We start from the raw sequence: 21,030 nt of genomic DNA on the forward strand, positions 1-21,030 counted from the left end.
TGGATCGAAATAGGCCAATCAGAAAAACGCAAGCACAAGACCGGTATAGTTGACCAATCAGTGCCGCGAGCCTAAAGAAAAATTACCAATGGAGTCCAAGAGAGAAAACGAACTCCTTTTGTCTACACAATGGCGGCTTTTTCGTTTTTATGTAGATTGACTCCAAAACTGCTAGATGGAAGGACGACCGGGCTCTGCCAATTATCCGAAACATGTCGTCATTATAGAGTTTTGCACAATCTGGGTTGTCTAAAAGATGTTGACCAATGGCAGAATCACTTGTTTTAACAGTGTTTCTAGACCTACAAGATCGAGGAGGCTGTTCTCTTTGAGGGGCAGTTTTGTTTCGTATGTTGGAAGGAACATGAAGGAACAAGTCAATCTACATAAAAACGAAAAAGCCGCCATTGTGTAGACAAAAGGAGTTCGTTTTCTCTCTTGGACTCCATTGGTAATTTTCTTTAGGCTCGCGGCACTGATTGGTCAACTTGCGTTTTTCTGATTGGCCTATTTCGATCCACAACTGGGTATATATTTTTCAAACGTGTTTTTTCGGAACCTATTCTGACGTTTTATGCTCTGAGGAGTGTCAGACGAAAAAGCTTTAAGTATGTTGTAAAATGTTTGCTTTTTCAAAGCCATTTTAAAATATCAAAACTTAACCTAATCGCTCTTAACCGAATTCCATTTCCAACTTCAACTCCAACTCCAACTCAAAAACTAACTCTGTCTGTAACACGCCCAAAATATAACTAAACAAGAACTTATTGTAATGCTACATAGCTACGTAAATTTACATAATAATAGTGAATACAAAATATATTAGCCCCAAGATTAATTACATAAACTGAATAATGATACTAAAAATCCCAAAAGAAATAGTTAATGAATCTAAAGGTGCAATTAGAAAACAAAAGGAATTATAAACAATCGAATGTGCGAACGGTGATAAAATTACTAAGGTTACAGGATGCAAAACAAACGAAATCCAAACTAGCACTATTACAAACCTGTCAAACCCATCCCAAGTAATACCTAGCCAAACCAGCCCAGTACCAACAAACAAAACCAACTTGGTTTAGAACCGTTTACGCGTATCTTTTTGGTTTTACCATGGTTTTACAGGAAGTGGTCAAGCCAATTGAAACAAAACAGCGGTTCACACTATGACGAAATCATGAACCGTAGCGGCTCACTGTTTTATATAAAAAGTTGCTTATTGGTCAGCACTTGTGTGTAAGAATGTGAAGAGCTGTTTGAAGCTTGAAAAGAATGCGGTCTAAAAAAGAGAATGAAGAATCTGAGAAAAACATTTCACCTAAAACTAAGAAAATATTCGAAAAAGAGCGACCAGTTACCGAAAGGGGAACGATTTGTCAGAGCAACAGCCCCAAAGAGTGAGCAGACATATACAAAGACAGGCATTATAGCTGGTGTCGATGCGAAAGGCTGTTTAAAAGGCTGTTATATTGAGCAATGTAAATGGGACGTTGACGACGCTGATCTTTTCATTGGCGTGAAGGACGCATTATTCCCAGTTCACCGTTCCTTCATATCGCTAGCATCGCCGATCTTACGTGGAATCATCGTAACCGTGGGACAGCTCGACGAAGCCGCCTCTGTCATAAGAATCGGCGGATACACAACCCTGGCTATTAAGTTATTACTTAACTCTATATATTTTCCGACAAAGCCTCTCCAGGGTAAGTGAATAATATTTTAATTTGCTTTGATTACAAATGATTTATAGAATTTTCCCACTCTCGTTACGTGGCATCGGCCCTGACTTATAGCGGATAGCGGATATTTTCCGTCAAAAAATTTAGTTTATGGCGGGCGTTTATTGAGATGGGCGTTTATTAGATAGAGTGTGTTGATAGATCAAATGCCGTTGTATGACTTTCCTTAAAGGGCAAAGCCTTGTTTCCCTTGTACTGGAGGGACAACGAAGGATCTTTGATCGGAACCCTTACAAGGCTGCACTTGTCGTGAATTTTCTGTAATTTTGACGATATAGAGAATAAAGGCGATATGTTTTTATATATTTTGCAACTCAAGGTAAATTCTCATAAGGCGACGTCGTCACTGTTAATGGAGCATATCGTGACATAAAGGTCGAATTACACACTTTTCAAAATGTTGGGGTGCAATTTATTTTTTCGTTATCTAAGATCTATAATTTCTCTCTAGTTCTTCGCTTAATTTTATGAAACAACTGACTGCATATTATCACGATTGAATTTGAGACAGTTTCTTGCTTTTCAGGCAAGCATATTGAAACCTACTTATTTTTGGCTGACGAATTCATGCTGCCAGAATTGAAAAAAAGATGCCTTGAATTCTTGGACTTGCAATGATAGTAGGGATAGGAAACGTTCGCTGCACTTTTCATTAACACACTTTGCAGCTTAACTACAACACAGATTTGACGATACAATCTATATAGATATAGATTTTATAGTATTCTAAACTAAATGCTTCTTTGTAAATAGGGATAGGCCTGGACCTATCAAATTGGGGCCTGACGAACAGCATCCTACGGAACAATAGAATCGCTTAAAGACTCACAAATATGGAGACTCTCCAAAAACAAATAAATCACTTTTGGCAGAACCCTATTCCTCAAATTTCTATTTCTCTTGCCGTGACTTGATATTATTCATGATTGGAAGTGCGAAATGGAAGTGAGATTTTCCCATTCTCCTTCGTAATTCCTTTCTCCCGTACTTCGCACCTCCTTTTCCCCGTTCGTCGCAATTCGTTTTCCCCGCTATACGCATCTCTTTTTCCTGTTCGTCGCCATTTTTCCCACGTTCCCTACACTTCCAATATAGGTTGCAGCAATACAAAAATATTTTCATTTGAAACACAGAAATTATCTGACGGAATGAGCTGCAAGCGCTGCAGCATCCCCAACATTTTTAGTGTAACCCAACATTTTGGTTTATTCAATTTTATTGATAAACCAAGAAGTCTTTCAATGGCAGCTTCCCCCTCCCAAATTGCAAATTATTTCTACCACCCAAACAATATACTGTACAAACTAAGCCAAGGCCTACAAAACTGCATCTCATTTGATATTTCACAAGCTAAATGTATCAATTTCAGTTTAGTGCTTTCAAAAATTCGTGATCTGAGGGCATATTTCTACTCTTCCTTCATATATAACATAGTCACTTACAACATCCTTGAAATAAATACTTCTCAGAATGTCTTCTTCGATTCAGGGGCGGACTGGCCGGTTGGGCTACCGGGCGATCGCCCGGTGGGCCCTCCCAAAATTATTGCAATTTTCTCTTAATTTTGCTATTAAATGAAAACTCGTATTGTTTGGTAGGGGCCCTCTTCTGTTGCCATAACACCGAGACTCTCTCAAGATTAGTGGACACAGAATGAATAAAAAGATCACTTTGCGGTATTTAAGCACTGAAAAACATTTTCCAAAATTTTGGGTCCCATGGAAACAAGGAGAATGCTGGACCCAGGGCTCACGATACTTACCTGGAAGTTCCAAAATCTGATAAATGTTCTCTTCAGGCCCTCAGTTTAAATGTTTTCAATAAATTATAGGTTAAGGTGGTAAGGACATGACAATTTTTGTTACTCAATTTCTAGGAAGGCACATTATTTTAATGCTAACCAAATAGATTTGGGTATATAGATCAAAACAGCAGAAGGGCTCAACCCCCTCAGCTCTGACAAAATTTTTGCTCCAGTACATCCATACTTTGCTCCAGTATAAAATATGAATGATTCACCAAAGATCTTAGGTATAAAACATCGGTACTTACGTCAAATTTTGGTGTAATTCTTGGGAAAAGTTTTGGCATAATTCCATTGGCGTGTTCTGACTGTGCTAGTTTTTTATCCGAAAATTTGCTGACGTGGCGAAAACCATGCGAGATTTGCCCTGACGAACTTTGCAAAATAACAGGCCCGTAGGCACTGGGACCAGAGGGGGGGAGGGCAATGCCTCCTCCCAATAATTTGCGAAAATTGTGTTCGAAGACCTTATAAGCGCAGTATTTCGTAAGACAGGTAAAGAAAAAGCTATATTTCTATCCATGCCCCCAATCCAGTTTAGCAGCCTACGGGCCTGCATAAAAATGAATAAGTTCAAAGGTCTCCCATTGTAAACTAAACAAGAAAAAGAAACGAGATACAGCTGGAAGACTTAGATGCATTACAAGCTTTATGCTCATAGAAATGTAGACATGAATTGATATCTAAACATAGAAAGGAATGACTCGTTTTTCTTGAAAGTTTCTTACTGATAACATTTATTTACTGTCTTCAATAGACAAGACATATGTTTTTTATAATTGCATTTCAAATTTGTTCAAAGCTATGAGTGTCGAAAATGCTGGGCTTGTCGCTATAAGTTGAGAATAAGATCTTGGCTTTGTGGTAATTGGAAACTATTAGGGGGTGGGGAATTATTGTAAATGAAAGCTTACGTGTATTGCCTAGGATCTTCTTTCGACAACTTTATGTGGCAAGTATTCTAGATGCATTTCTCACCATCCCTATTATGTCATATTTCGGAAAAGTTTCTTGAATTCGGCCAGAATTCCAAACCATGGTGGTGGCCTTTATTTAACCCCGAACAATCTAAACATAAAGCCCCTTCCCCACTTTGATTAACGTTTCGCCTGCCCTGCCTATGTTTGTTGCTGCACAAACAATAAATTAACCTGGCTGCTCAACCAATGATCGGAAAAACATCAACCCCTATTATGTTTTGACTGGAAAATTGAATATCAAGATTTTTTGAATAACTTAGATATTTTATTAAGTTCTACCCTGGGTACCAGAGCCTCAGTGATCGAAAAAGGTGACCCCTCTAGATACCATTTGCCATTTTTTATCACTGAGGCCTCCCTTTAAAAGTCCTTCAGCTAGAAAACAATAATTTTTTCCCTCGCAATATCATGATTTTCTCTCATCTCTTATCCCACGTCAGAATTGAATTTCCAGTGAAAATGATGCTGACCTGGACTAAGGATTGTAGATCCCCCTTGTAAATCTTTTACACTTACGCATACATCCCTGGCGGTTACTGATTAGAAATGAGAATTAATAGCAATTTTCCAATAACGTTTTGAGCCAGTATAAAAAAGTGATGTAACAAAAAACTTCGGGGATACCCGTAAACTTTTTTTTAATTTTTGGGGCTCTTTCTCGACGACTTGGCCCGGGTCCTAAATTCAGAGCCAGTCCGCCTCTGCTTCGATTGCTGTCAAACACAGAAAATTTTTTAACACAGAAACCGAGCTTTTTTTTCCAGCATAACTGATCTTTATGGGCTTTTGACTGTTCAGCTTTATGAAGACTCTCTGTTATGTAAATGGTGGTCAGGGCAATTTCAACATTTGGGAAAGCACTCTCTGGTTTGTCTTTTGTTATTGTAGTAGAAAGTTTAATATGGGTCAAATTTTTTGTCTTTGTCTTTTTAAACTTATGAAAGACATATGAATGTAATGGCTTGGTTTTCAGATATTGGCAGATGTAATCCCCAATCGATAAATACCATCCTGGCTGGATACTGATGTTTTCAGTCACTATTCGCATCATAAACATCAAATTATATGTGGCAGAGATTTAGAAACAAGTTGGGAAATTGGGAGTTAGGGCGAAAATGGGGGCCGATAATCAGATAAGGCTCCTCGAGGCTGAAAAAGAAGCAAGTCCATCAACAAAATATAAGGTTGATCAAAACATCGAAGCGTCAAGCACATGGATATGTAACCGAAGGTGTCTACTCTGGAGGGGCTGCAGGGGCGGATGCCCCTCCTGCCCCCTATCCAGGAGGGACAGTGGGGGCAAGCAGAGCCCTTAAATAATAACTCCTAAGAGAAGATTATTGAATCTTGTAAATAGTTAGCCATTCACATTATGTTAACTTCCATCAGAAAATTAAGAAATAGAAAAATCTCCTTTTTTGCTGTCGGTCTTTGATAAAAGAAAGTAATTGACTTTTTTGCCGATTGTCAGAACGAGAATGCTACACTTATTTTGTGTCTTGATATTAGAAACACGCTGAAGTAAACAATTTTTTATTTACCTTTGTTTCTTGTGATTATCAATTTTCTTTTTGCATTTTCAATGATTCTGCAACCATGAAGAATTGAGATTAAGCGGACAGTCAAAGTTTTACAACCAGCTAACTTATAATTGCAAAGCACTTTGAACAATGATAAAACCATTTAATACCCACTTGCATGAAGAACTTTGTCACCATCATGCCTATGTGTGGAGCCTTGATTTAAAAAAACCCAGCTGTATGGGTGGAACAGATCCCCCCTCCCCCTCACTAGTACTTCATTATGGTAGTGGAAAAAATTCTACTATTTGCCCTAAGCACTAACATTGCACCTCTTGCCTGAATATTGTGCAGGCGTCCCTGAATGTAACGACAGAGCAAATCGATTTCCTTGATTTTGCTGGCGGCTATTTTATCCTTCTTGACAGCTTCCCTATGATCAATTTGTACAGGGTTTATCAATTGTTTTCAATGGGTGCACTAGCACTTGAAACATGGCAAAATCGTGACAAACGTGATCCCAATTGTCTTTTAACAATAGGTGTTAATATGTAACGTTTCTAGTGCACCCAGCAAAAGTCGTTCTTGCTGAATTTGTCAACTTTCGCCTAATGCCGCAAAGGTTTCGTCGTCCTGCCTTGAAGCTCATGACAACGGAAATTCCCCCGCTGTTTGTCCAAGTGGAAAAAGCTTGTCTTGATCACAGTATAGAAATTCTGTGCCTTGATTTTCAGGCTTGACAAAGATAATCCCAGTTAACTTCGTTGCAAGTGCGCCCGGGGTCCAATATCTGTACTGAAATAAATGTGACAACTGAACCAAATGGCTCCCGTTTCAGCCTCCAGTTTCTTTTCTTGCTTTTTCGCATAAATTCTAACGTTTTCCTTATTTTGTTTTCTTATTTTTTAACAGAATTTCCTGTGCATAGTGGTGTTGGATATTGCTTTCTGTTTTTCTATTTCTGTTCTTTCATTTTTTCAATTTTTGCTTGTATTTAACTCTTGAGTTTTGTTGCATCGCAGTCTGCCTTGTTTCTCGCGTTGTTGTTGTTGTTGTTGTTTTGGGGCAAATCTCAGCCTAATTTTTCTTATTAGGGTTTTACTTATAAAAAGCATGTAAATCAAAAACACATCTTTGTGGTCACATTATAAAAAAATAGCAATTTCTAATGCGGCAAACGCGGGTACCAGAGCCAAATAAATTGGGGAGCGGAAATGGAAGATAGCGGAGAAGTGTTTATCTGAGAAATAGGAAAACACTTCTCCGCTTCTCTCTACTTTCTGTATAAACATTCTGTATACGCGTTCGAAATTTTTTGGCTCTGGTACCCAGGGTACAAATTGATCTGTACTGAATACACAACCGTATAAGGGCTTTTCAGGGTTACAATATTTGCTGAAGTTGTCAACATGAACAATTGGAAACATTTCAGCTCCTCAAATCATCATAACATTTTATCGCTATTCTATGGCGCTTCGGCCTTCGATCATAGCAAATACAAATCAATCTACTCTATATTTGTATTGAAGTCAATCATAATTGCAATTACTGATTGCAAAAAACCGCAAGTTTTAAAGCATTAAAGTACATGGCTTGAACCAATCCTGTGATGCCAAGGGTCTATTCAGTGTTTGTAACCTGCTGAAATCTTTATCCAGGAGCACACAGGACATGAAAAATGAAATTTTTATCCCTAAATACATTTTAAACTGTACGGACACATCTGCTGATTGGCACAGTTTTAAAAATCAGTACATTCGAAGTTCGACCGTCGAACTGTTGCATTTGGTCATGATGTGATAAGAAAAAGATTAGGAAACAAAACATTTCTTTATTGTTTTTGTTTGAAAATAACAGCTCCACAGAATTTCATATCCAGCTCCACATTTCGAAATCCAAAGCCCTGATTGAAACTGTAGATTGAAACTGCTACTATGTCCATTGGATATGTTTATCGACCACATCACTACAACATGGCCCCAGAGCTAGATTAAACATAAAACGCAGGAAGGTTTTTTACTAGTACGCCTCTGTGCCCTTGGCTCCAGGGGCGAAAATACCGGGGGGGTATGGGGGGTGTGACACCCCCCCAATCCGAAAAATAGTCGATTTCGCAGGGCAATCGAAGATTTCGCAGGGCGCCAAGAAGAGCTTCATTGCCACGCAGAAATGCCACCTCTGCAGTTCGTAAAGGGCCGTTTAGGAATTTTGAAATGGAAATATCGTATTTTTTATGAACCTCCCTTCCTGACATTGTATTTTAGAGAACGGAACAGGTATGTAAATAAAAGCTCCGTTATTTGCAAGGCGAAAGCATTTCTTACCGAAAGTCATAGCCAATGGATGCAATGATGGATGCATATGTTTATGAGGGCAAAATTGAGTCCATGCAAATTAATTTAAGTTGTAAATTATTTTCATGACAGGCACGGCGTCACTGGGGGGAATAGGGGGCCGAAGGCCCTCACTTTGATCAAGATAAGAATTTTTTATCATTTTTTCTATTACTTTTTAACAGTGCATGAACTAAAAAACATAATAAATTGTTAAGATTCTTGTTAAGAACCGAATTTGTTTCATCTAATTGCTAACTTTTTCACGTATATTTTTATCATTTTTCTTTCATTTGCATTAATTCAGTAAATCATTTTCTGTATCATTGCAATGTTTTAATTTTTTATGTGTAAACATGTCCTTCTCGATACAAGAAACTGCACATTTCTGTTCAGGAAAAAAAATTCCTCAAATCAAAACAACATCTTCCTCTGTCATTCACAACTACGTGCAATCTGAAACGAAAGGTTGCCGTTTCTTTCCTTCCCCAACGTTTAACACTAGAGTTTTAGCATGATACTCCCCCTCCCTATTTTTTCCAATAAACAATAATATTTTCAATAAACAATCAGTTCTTTTAGCACAATAGTATTTTGCTAAATTTTTGTGTGAAAGATGCTTTTTAGCGCTTTTAGAAGGTATAATTTCAAAAAATTTCTTCACGTCGGACCCAACCATGGTGGGTCCTCCTACCTCATTAAACTTGATTCTTAGTCCCCCTGAGCTAAATTTCGTTGCGCTGTCTGCATCAAGTATCCCCCCCTCCCCATTAGCTGCTTATTAGCTAGTATTTTGCAAACCAACATTAAATGAAGTGAATATAAAAAAAATTACGCTCACGTAGAGAAATAGATATTTCATAGGCAATGAATTTTCAAGTTTGTTTTTATTGCTTAGAAGTTTGTCCTTGGTAAAGACCAGTGTACACTGGTAAAGCTTTCACTAGTAACCTAAAGACAAACCGTTGCTACGAGGTCTGCAGGGCACCAGTCAGTTTTGCAGGGCAGAAACCCTTTTCACCCCCCCAAACCTATTGGCCAATTTACGCCCCTGTTGGCTCCTACGCGGGCCGCGGAGAGGATTTCTAGGCCCCGGGTCAAAACGAAAGAAAAAAGCAAGGCACACCGGAGGCGAGCCTTTTAGGGGTCCGGGTAAAATTTTTGAGACGATGGTTGCTAAAATTAAGGCTCTTTTGGATGCTGATATTGGATATTGCGCTGTTGGCTATTACTTCTCTAGTCTTTTCAATATAGTTTAAGTATGACTGGTGTTCTACTAAATTTGATCAAAACGGATATGCTGCACCAAATAGATTTTCACTATTCAAATAATTTGAAAAACTTTTCATCTAGCAATCAGAATTCAATCTTTCAATGTCAATAAAAAACAAGTTGATTCGATCTTGAAAGAAGCTCGTTTAGATGAGGGGCTAGATGTCCCAAAAAATTGAAGACCAAGAGGAATCAGTCAAGTTTATCTCTATCTTGAAGTGAAAACCAGGAAAAAGCCTTTGGTAAAATTTAAGATAATGTCGGCATTGTTATTATTGATAATGTTACAGCAAATATAATTAGGCGATTCACGTCAATTGGCGAGATATGGAAGGGGTTCAGTATTCTTTGATTATACACAAGATTGAAGAAAGATGACCTAGCAAAAAAGAGCGAAATTCTGTGCAGTAAAAAAGGGTGACATAACTCCTAACATCACTGAGGAGTCACTTTTTCTAAGAAGCATCAACCAATGCAGCTGTTGAACAAGCTTAAGCATTTGAATTTAAAGCGCTTATTTCCAAATGTTTTCATTGCAATTGAATTTATTTCCAAATGAATTTAAAGCGCTTATTTCAAATGGTTGTTTCTGACTTTGCCTGCTAGTGTTGCATCAGCTGAAATATCGTAAAAATTGTCCAAAGGAACTGAAATTTCTGAAAAAACTTCACTGTAGCTCCATAATTGACCCTTTTATCTATGGGCCCCTAAAGTCATGGGCCCCCGGGCCAGTCTCCTTGACCCCCCCCCCCCCTCTCATCAGCACTGCTCCTACGTCTATGTAGGTTGGCACATATAATCATCCAATATCGATTTAGCAAGGGTAAAATGAAATCGAATAAATAACAGCCTTATGTTAAGGTTAGTAGAGATAACGTTAAATGATGCATCCTTCATTCCACCAGTTATTTAGAGCAGCAATGGCCCCCTCTTAAAGGTTTTGGTATTAAATCATTAACTTAAATTAATGTCATACCACAATAATAAAATTTTGTCTTAGATTGTTCAGGAAGAAACATGTTGCATTTGAAATTCTTGAATTCATATCCTTACGGATCTTTTTCAACCAGAGTCAACAACCGTTGAAGCTATTTTATATACAGAAAACAATTTTAAATCATAACACTCTCTTACTTTACTTACTTTTTGAAATAAACAGAGGAACGTGCAATGAAATAAGAAAGGATCTACAAAAACACAACATTAGAAATTTGTTTTGAAATCTCATTTAAATTGTTTCAATTATTATTTCATTGTTTTTTTTGCAAAGCGACAGGAATGGGGCATGGTTTTGAATGGTGGTGGAGAGGGAATGGGATATTTCAAATTCAAATTCATTTCTTTAATTTCGCTAAAAATAACTTTGCAATGATATATTTGAAAGATGCTAACTGAATGCCAATATAAGACTTTTATTCATATTTATATGTTGCCTAGGACACTAAGAAGAACTACACTGAGTTATCGAGCCTAGTGTCCTATATAGTTAACCATCGAGTTACGTTAAATGTAATTAGTTATAATTACTTCAAAAAGAATTACAATTTAATAACAAGAATACAATTCAGTGATGTTACATGTTGGTGCTAATTAACATGTAACATATTGGTGCAATTTGAGAAAGCATTTAATTTTTTTCAATATGAGAACTTAAATGGTCACCTTCAAAATTAAATCTAAACATGGCAGGCGTAGTGCAAACCACAAAGGAAAGTACAGTGATTCTCTTTGCAGAATTTGGAAAAGACTTGTCTAGCTACAAATAAACCCAAAGTTCTAATCAACAAAACCCTGCAAATATTTTTAAAACCAAGGGGTTAAATTTTCTCAAAACAATGGCTTTTTTTAGAGAGAGACACGATAGATAGACAATAGATAATATCCACAAAGAAGTGTCATTTGTAACTTGTAATTTGTAACTTGAATAATTTGTAACACAAAAAGGTTTATTGTAAATAATTTGTGTATATGTATTTACGTTACCAAAAGATACAGAAATGCAATCAAAGAGCTATCCAGCAGTGGCGAATCTAGCCTTAAAAATCAGGGGGGGGGGCTATTCAGGGGCCAAACTTTCAGCTATAGGGGGCCAACGCTAGCACCTCTAAGGGAACCATTATGGAAATAAGGTCAGCTAGACCTTTTAATGCTATCCCTGCCACTGAAATTAGGGGTGTCTATCATTTCGTTTCTAATGTAAATTATTGTATTATATTCCTTTTAACTTTTATAACTTGTAAATACTTTTAGTGTGGCGAATTATACATACATAGATACATAAAGCAATTACCATGCGAACAAGTAGAATGTAACGCAGCGACGTGGTGGGTAGAAATTAGCTACAAGGCACCGATTTTTAGCGCCCCCTAGATAAGTATCCTTAGATAGTCCTTGGTACAGCTCTATCAAGGCTGTTATCATTATGCCAAATAGTTTTAGACCCCGTTTACACTAGAACGGATCAAAATGGGTACGGATCCAATTTGGATCCGTGCCAATATTTGCTAGCGTTTACACTCGAACGGATCCGTTTCAGATCGCGTTTACACTAGAACGGATCCACAGCCAGGTCCAGCACACAGATCAGTGGTCCAGCCAGGTCCAGCACCACCTGGCTCTCAACGGACAAGGGCTTTCTCATTTGAGTTATTTGCTTTTGTAAAAAAGGTCGTAATTCCTCACAAAGGCGATCAAAACTTTGCTTCGACAGCCTAAAATTTTCGTACCACGTACCAGGAACAACTTTTTCATCCAAGAAATTTTGCCACCAAGCATTGGTTCTTCCTGGTCGTTGCCAGAATCTTCTTGGCTTGCGGTGTTGAAATTGACGCTTTTGAATAATAATTTGTCGCATCGCATGTTGTAGGCCTGGCCGTCCAATGCTATCCTGCCCAAAAATTTCTGAGGCAAGTCTCCACTGGCGAATTTTATGTTGGGTACATAAAAAGGTGACATAATAAAGCCATGTATTAAAACACGAAGCTAGCATCGTGAGCAGAAGGAGGATTTTCTGTTGACATTGCTCGTCCATCTTTTTGATTTCTGAATTCGCTTCGAACCTTTAAACTTTTAATTTCTGGCGCCAATAAGAGCCTCGTACAGAGAAATCTATGTCTCGCTTTCGATCTGTATTCGTTTGGGAACGGTTCCAGCCGTTTACACTAGACCTAAACGAGCACGGATCCAAATGAGTACACCTTAGAAAGCGATCCCAAATGGGTCCAGATAGCAGACCCAAATGGGTACTGATCCACAGGTCTAGTGTAAACGGGAGGCCTATCTGTGCTAGTTTGGGTACGGATCCATTTGGATCCGTGCTAGTGTAAACGGGGTCTTATTAGTGGCGTAACGAGCAGCTGCGTCTCTTAGGAGAAATAACAACAACAAAAATTGTTGCTTGGGGCCCCTAAAGGTTCAAGACCCTTTGTTACTTAACTAAAGGTAGCTCTGGTCTGTTACTCCACTGAGTTTTATCTGTTTAACAATAATCCATCAAGAATATTAGAATTCCAACACAAACGCTTATCAGGGCCCCTAGCTTTTTAAATAAATGCAATAAAGATCGCATTGAGAAAAATAAAGAAAGCAACCCTAACAAAATCAAAAAACGACTAAACAGCTTTGGAAGACAACATTGAATTTTTAATAGAAACTTTTGAAAAATTGGAGAGGGGGCAAACAAGGGGCAAATAAAATTTCTGGGGAGGGCGTGTTAGCAATCTAACATCAGAAAGAGAGTTTCCTAACATCAGAAGAGGGTATGCAGTGGCTGTCAAAAACCATTTTATGGCCCTATAAAAGATCGGACCATATGGGAAGCTGTTGACATCTCCTCATAAAAACAGCCAAAGAAATTATACCAGCGAAAGAAAAGACAGCAAAAAGCAAATGGAGAACACAAGGAATACTAGATTTAAAGAGTGAGACACAGAAAACTAAACGAGAAAGTAAGGATTACAACAAGTTACACAGAACCATACAACGCAAATGTAAAACAGCAGAAGAGATATTTTTTGAAGACATTTGCTCAGAAAAAGAACAAAAGATAAATGTCATTTAATCATTAAACTGCAAGAAACCATTTTTACTTAGGTTGGTAAATAGGTCTTTGCTAGCATGCAAGCTATTGCTCGTGTCGCAATAAACAAGTACACGAAAGTTACTACCTGAGACGGCACCATGGCTGTCGCAGAAGGTGGGGACATTTTCGATTTTCGATGATTCCAGTTCGCTGGAAATTGATTTGATGGGTTTTAATCGATTTTTTGGCAATCATTCTCTCATTCGCGCACCCAAAGCTGAAAAATTGTAATGTGGAGTTTGGTTCTCACTACCCTGGGTACCAGAATGGCTCTCTATAAAATAAGAGAGTTTCGTATTTTATGTAAAGTGAGTCTGGTACCCAGGGTAGGTTCTCCTTGGTTTCAGTTTGCAGGCACTGGGAAGGGGCTGAAGCCCTCTCCCCACTTTTTTTACCCTTTTTTACCTGAGACAAAGAATCGACAAAGAAGATGCAAGTTTCTGTTCAGGAAGTAAATTTCTCTCAATCAATAAAACATCTTCTTTTCATTCACAATAATTTGTTAAATTTTAGTCTGGGAGATGCATTCTGGAAAGTTTAACTTAAAAAATATTCTTCCTTGTTGGAGCCAGCCATGGTGGGTCCTCTTATGTCACTAAACTTGATTTTTAGCCACAACGTTTTCTGAACGAGTATGAGATAAAAAGGAAAAAACTGCTTATATACTGCTTGATTTTATTTGATTCTATTCAAAGTAACTCAAGGTATATTTCCATTATTTTTCTGTTATTTGCATCCATTCATTAGATAACTTCCTGTATCATTGCAATGCCTGCATTTTGGATGTGTAAACTTGGCTTACTGAAAATACTCGAGGCAAAGAAGAAACACGTTTCAATAAAATTCTCTCAATCAATACAACAGCTTCTTTTTGGTTCTTGTTATTTACATCGATCTGCACTCTGAACCAAAGGTCACTCCTTCCTTCTTTCCCCGACGTCTGTCACTACAGTTCTAGCATAAGAATCGTCGAATTCTGAGCGGTATAGTAATTTGGTAAATTTTAGCCTGGGTGATGCGTTTTAGCCATTCTAGATGCCTTGATTTAAAAATTTTTCTGCCGCATCGGACCCAGCCATGTTCGGTCTTCCTATTTCAATAAATAAACTTTATTCTTACCCCCCCCCCCCCAAGTTTCAATTTTGTGGCGCCGCCTCTGAAAAAGAAAATCAAACATTTCAAAATTGAATCAGCAGGTTTCTCTCCGAGACAAATAATTTCAGTGCAAAAAGATTTGAAGTTATATTTGTAGAATGATTTATGGAAAAGGAATTACCATTAGAGAAATTTACAGGCAGAGGCTTTCTCAAGCCGATTCACCGATCTTAACATCAAAACAAGTCAGACTTTGCTTTGCTGGTGGTTTTAACAGCCAGTAATTCAACCATTTTTCGCCTAGAATAAATGTAATGAATACCTTCGCCTAGTTGATCAGTCAGGAATATTGGCCGAGCAAAAGAGTTTGTCACTACGGCAAACAGAAAAGATTACACAGTCAGAACACTGGTAGGTAATGCAATCTAACAAACTTTTCAACATTAAATTTCTACATTCCTTCAGTTTAATCACTGCATAAAATTCGGGTTTTAGCTTTACATAAATGCAAAATAATTATTGCACAAATGGCTGTCGCTGCACGTTAAAATAAAAAGCCTTGCTAGCCACGCTTAAGCCCTATCTAGGTCGAGCTTTTTAGCATCCTCTGGTTAGGATGGGAAGGGGGGGGGTCGGTTTTGCGCCCCTCACATCTCCTGATTTGTAGACGGGAGAAGCTTAAGATTCATAAACGACTATCACCTGGTATAAAAATAGTTTTGGCATTGTTTTTACAACAGCAAAATGAGTTTTATGATACTCATGGTATATTGAAGAGGCTTCACTTTATATGTCTAAAAACTACTCTTTCAAATGCTGGCAGCTATGTCATTTACAGCAAACATGACAAGTGGGTAAAATAATGCACAGTTTAACCATGATTGAGCCTTCATGCCCTTATAGTCAAAAAGCTAATCATTCATTTATAACCCACGGAGAATATGATGATTTAAACGAGGAAATTCAAAATAAACAGAGCTCTATCGCAGTAATAGATAGCGCTTTAAATGAAGTAACGAATTTCAGTTCAATAAGAATAAAAAATCCTAAAAAATTAATTATAGGACACCTTAAAATAAATTCTGTTCCTAATAAACTTTCTGGTATTATGGAAATCATAAAAGGAAAATTAGGTATTTTTCTTATCTCAGAAACAAAAATAGACTAATCCTTCCCAACATCTCAGTTTTCTGTCGAGGTGTTTAGGAAGCCCTTTAGACGTGACAGAAAAATTGGAGCAGGAGGATTACTACTTTATGTGAATGAAAATATCCCAGCTAAAGAATTAAGAAATCTCAGCCCAGCAAATGATATAGAAACTATTTTCGTTGAAGTTGATTTTAAAAAACAAAAATGGATAATTATTGGAATCTATCACCCTCCAAACCAAAATGGCATCTATTTTCTTGATGAATTAGGTAAGTTATTGGATTTCTATTCACGAAGCTATGAAATAATTCTAATACTTGGGGACTTTAATATGGAACCTGGTTCTTCTAACATAGAAAATTTCATGGGAAACTATGATATATATAATCTGATGAAAGAGCCAACATGCTACAAAAGTAACCCGCCTAAATGCTACGACTTGATCTTAACAAACAAGAAATACAGCTATATAAATACAGGTACATATGAGACAGGTTTGTCTGACCACCATTAACTAACCTTTACTGTACTAAAAACTGAATTCGTAAAATCTGAACCCACTTCTATTTCATAGGGATGCTATAAAACTTTTTCTACCGATCAATTTAACGAGGATCTTCAATTTAATTTAGCTAAAATACCTAAAGAAAATGTATCGTACGATGTTTTCAATCAAACTCTGATTTCAATTCTCGATAAACATGCCCCTCCGAAGAAAAAATTAGTAAGAGCAAACAATGCGCCTTTCATGAATAAAGATATAAGAAAATTGATAATGCTGAGATCTAAGGCAAAAAGAGAGCTCGACAAAAATAAAACAGTTTCTAATAGGGAGAGATACAAACAAGTCAGAAAGAGATGTGTTAAATTAATTAGGAGCACTAAAAGAAGATATTTCGAAAATTTAGATGTAAAATTCGTCAACGATAATAAAAATTTCTGGAAAACTATCCAGCCTTTATTAAATGATGAAAATGCAAAAGCAAATAAAATCATACTGATAGAGAACGACGAACTCCTGTCTGACAGCAAAATAGTTGCACAGACGTTGAACAATCACTTCGTAAATATTACTGAAAGCCTCAATATAGCCCGACTTTTATCTGATAATCTGCAACAGACGTCTGACGAAGGGACAGCCTTGTCACTATTAGATCAATTGAAATGCTTTGAAAACCACCGTAGTATTTTAAAAATCAAGGAAACGTTTGATCAATTTCCTAAGTTTAACTTTGAAAATGTAACTTCCAAGGAGGTAAGTGAGATAATTTACAACCTAAAGGAAGACAAATCAACAGAAGCCGATAACATCCCCCTAAAAGTTCTTAGAATGGCAATAGACGTTGTCTCTGGACCACTAGCTGAAATATTCAATCGATCTATTTCTGATAAAACGTTTCCCTTTCTTATGAAAATGGCTAATGTGTGCCCTATTTCCAAAAAAGGAGATTCAACTAGTAAAGAGAATTATAGACCAATAAGTGTGCTCCCCTCAGCTTCAAAGGTATTTGAGAGAATAATGTTCAATCATATCTACAATTACATCATTGTTAAACTGTTCCCTTTGCTTTGTGGATTCAGAAAAGGTTATAGCACACAACATGCTTTATTACGACTTAATGAAGGTCTGAAAAAGTGCCTGCATAAAAAAGATGTGGCTGGTGCAGTGCTTATGGATTTATCAAAAGCATTTGATTGTTTACCCCATATACTTCTACTAGCCAAACTGAAATCTTATGGCTTCAGAGACAACGCAATGGAATTTATGTATAGTTATCTAGATAAAAGAGTACAACGAGTAAAAATAAACTCAGATTTTAGTGATTGGATTGAAACAAAGCAAGGAGTTCCTCCAGGATCAATCTTAGGCCCGTTGCTTTTCAATATTTACATAAATGATATTTTTCTACATTTGAACAAAAGCAACTTATGCAACTATGCAGATGATAATACAATTTGGCTGTCCAGTACTGATATGAATAAACTAACTGAATACTTAGAATCGGAAGCCGCTATTCTTAATAAATGGTTTTATGAAAATTTCTTGGTGCTCAATGGCGATAAAAGCAAGCTTATAACATTTAAAGCCAATCAATCCAATTTAGAGGAATCTAAAATTCAAATAAATGGTTCTACTATAATAGAAAGTAAGAATGTTAAAATGTTGGGAGTAACACTAGACCATCAACTTAGATTAGAAGAACATATTAAAGTTTTTTGTAAAGAAGCTGGGAAAAAGGTAAACGCTCTAGCCAGGATTGCTTCATGTATGGACAAATCTAAGCGTTTTGGAGTACTCGCGTGTATATTTATTCTTTCCCACAAAGTCTCTGAAAATTCAAGGCAAACAGATCAACGCGTGGGTATACTTTTTTGCCTTGCATTCTCTTTTTAAGCTAATTTATTATTTTGCACTTTCATCAACCGGCCCTTCAACCGACCGGGCCTTCGGGCGATCGCCCGAATAGCCCGACCAGCCAGTCTGCCCCTGATGAGAATAGCTCATGATTATTATGAATCAACTTTTGAACAACTTTTAATTAAGAATAAAACAATAACTTCTCATAAGAAAAATTTACAATATCTTGCGATAGAAATTTACAAAACATTTAACGGATTGAATCCACTTTTTATGGATGAAATATTTTCCATAAATGAATGCCCCTCTTACTTAAGAAACTCCCAATTCAAAACAGCGGAGCCACAGTACAAAATATACGGATTTAATACCGTATCATACAGATGTAGCCAAATATGGAACTCAATTCCAAATGAGATAAAGTACTCCCCTACTTTATCAATATTCAAGAAAAAAATCTCAGAATTTACATCGTTTAATTGTACTTGTAATCTTTGCAAGGAATATGTTAGCAACATCGGTTATATTTGATTTATATTATATTTAGCGTTGGTAATTTAAATAAGTTGGTTTTAATTAGCTTGTATGTATAGCTAGAGATTGTACCAACTTTAAATAAAGAAAGAAAAAAAACTGTCAACAAGTAATAATGTTAATAGTTGCATCATAATGTTAAAATAAAATTTTGGTAAAAGATAAAAGCACTACAGAAACCTTCGCTACATTTGCATATACTGTGTAGGAAACTGAAAAATTAACCCCGTCGAATTTTTTTGACACCAAAATTTTTTTACCAAAATTTTCAATTTCTAGAAAAATCTCATTTTACACTGATAGACTTTCAAACTAACAAAAAAGTTCCTAAACATTGATTTTACATCCAATACATTTAATTTTTCAACTTTTGGCTCTCCTTTATCATCAACAAATAAGATACCCAGCTCATCTTAACTTTCTATTCTTTCGCCCTCTACATCTTAGATAACTTTCTATTAGTTCGCTATGGGCTGAGCTGGTGCTTCTTCTGTCTCTTCATAATTTTTGATAATTATTTCTTTCTTACGTTCAATTCTGACGCCTCAATTTTTAAATCTAAATCGATCGGAATTTCTAATCCCCTCGTTGCGATAGGCGATCGAAAATATTGCGAACTGTAAACGACTCCAATTAATTTTGCTTGATGGGCTATAAAAATGAAATGAAAAATACCTCCTCTAAATAAAAGTTTATGACATTCATACCTACTATTCAGTTCCATTCATTGGGCTGACATTCATGATTTTGTTCCAGAAAATTTTATGTTGAGGAAAGAAAAAGCTTACAGGAAGTGCTTCATTTCTTTACTCACCGAAAATTTTTCTTTCCACCAAGATTGTTAAAGTTCTCACAGAAATTTACACCGAAATTTGAAAAATATGACCGAAATTTTTTCCACCGAAAATTAATCAACCGAAATCCCACATACACGATGCACGAAATTTATAGTTTCAAAACAGAAACCTATATGTGACCCTATGGGTGTAGATGTCACCTTTTCAGTCCTCTTTTTCTTTGCGAATCCCCACCTTGAAAGTCACAGTTTTCTTCGCCATATGTTTCTTCTCTAAGAGCTTGTTCCTTGAAATCATCTTTTTCAGGATCTCCATTTGCACCAGTTGTTGTTTTCACTTGAACGATAAGCTGCTGGTAGCAATTTGCAAATGCCAGCAATTCTGACATTCTCTGAACTTGAAATCTTGAAAAGGAGGCTCGTAAATTTTTTGTACACAGGGCGATCGCCACTTTGCCACCCGGGCCAGACCACCCCTGGTGTGATCTCTGCCAATCCCAAGGGCGTGGCCTATGAAAAAATTCCCGGGGGCTACACGCTGATTTACATACATGATTTCAGGGCCGCCGGACGCAGGTTTGAACAGGGGTGGGCAAAACGAATAAAAAGGGCACGAAGTTTTTTCCAAAACTATAATGAGTGCTAAAAATGGTACAGACTTCATGATCATTTAGACATTTATAAAATAATTACACACTTTGGGCATTGTGAGAACTATCCTCGCTAAAACTAGACATGTCTTTTTACTCCATTTAGGAACCACGCACTCTTGATCATAATTAATTGTATAGCTTCCCATCTCATCGCCTTCAAAGTTTTTTGAGAGTGTGAATCTTTCTTCCATATATGATTTAGACCTCTATTACAATACGCGGTACTTATTTTCGAATATTCGAATACTCATTTTAATTTTGTTACATTTATTCTTAAACAATTTAGTCCCCCTTGGAATCTGCGCTTGCCAATCACCGCATAAATTTTTTCGCCTCCATAGACTATTTTTTAAAAGCTACAAAATTTTATGTTTAAGACATCTTCACGCAATTGGCTGAAGGTGCGGGCACATTCTTCTCTGCCATAGCAAATTTGATTCTCATCAATTCTATGAACGAAACAAGTTTTTAACTCTCCTTAGACTTGATCCTGGTCGGCTCAGTCAGTTGGTCAAGCGTATTACATGCAAGTTCCGAAAAACTCCGAGAAATAGTGATCTGAAAGCTAGAATTCTGGGACATAGAATCTTGAAAATAGGGTTGCTTTTTAATCATTTAGAGGAAACACAAAAGTGCAGGAATTTACGGATATGATGTTACAGATAATTTTTTAGGTAAATCGATGGCATATTGAAGTACAAATAATTTGCAGTAT

General features: G+C 36.9%; 1 protein-coding gene across 2 annotated transcripts; it reads left to right on the top strand.

The window, feature by feature from the left end:
* The first annotated feature begins 1,211 nt into the window (after positions 1-1,211).
* Positions 1,212-9,539, top strand: LOC148960447 (uncharacterized). 2 transcript variants are annotated; one of them, XM_089114703.1, is made up of 2 exons: positions 1,212-1,703; positions 5,497-9,539. In XM_089114703.1, exons 1-2 carry the CDS (start codon positions 1,292-1,294, stop codon positions 5,547-5,549), a joined length of 465 nt encoding a protein of 154 aa, XP_088970829.1. In that variant the 5' UTR covers positions 1,212-1,291; the 3' UTR covers positions 5,550-9,539. The 2 variants fall into 2 exon arrangements, with proteins under 2 accessions (XP_088970829.1, XP_088970824.1); XM_089114698.1 differs by lacking the exon at positions 5,497-9,539 and adding an exon at positions 2,266-2,684 and having other exon boundaries at positions 1,216-1,703.
* Positions 9,540-21,030: the final 11,491 nt, after the last annotated feature.

This window comes from Rhopilema esculentum, chromosome 4 (assembly GCF_057945365.1).
Source record: "Rhopilema esculentum isolate cy_ngs chromosome 4, ASM5794536v1, whole genome shotgun sequence".
Classification (NCBI taxonomy): domain Eukaryota; kingdom Metazoa; phylum Cnidaria; class Scyphozoa; order Rhizostomeae; family Rhizostomatidae; genus Rhopilema; species Rhopilema esculentum.

Coding starts and splice junctions, on each gene's coding strand:
- LOC148960447 (XM_089114698.1), top strand. CDS start 1,292: ATGAAGAATCTGAGAAAAACATTTCACCTAAAACTAAGAAAATATTCG. Junction 1,704..2,265: donor TCCGACAAAGCCTCTCCAGG/GTAAGTGAATAA, acceptor CTTGCTTTTCAG/GCAAGCATATTGAAACCTAC.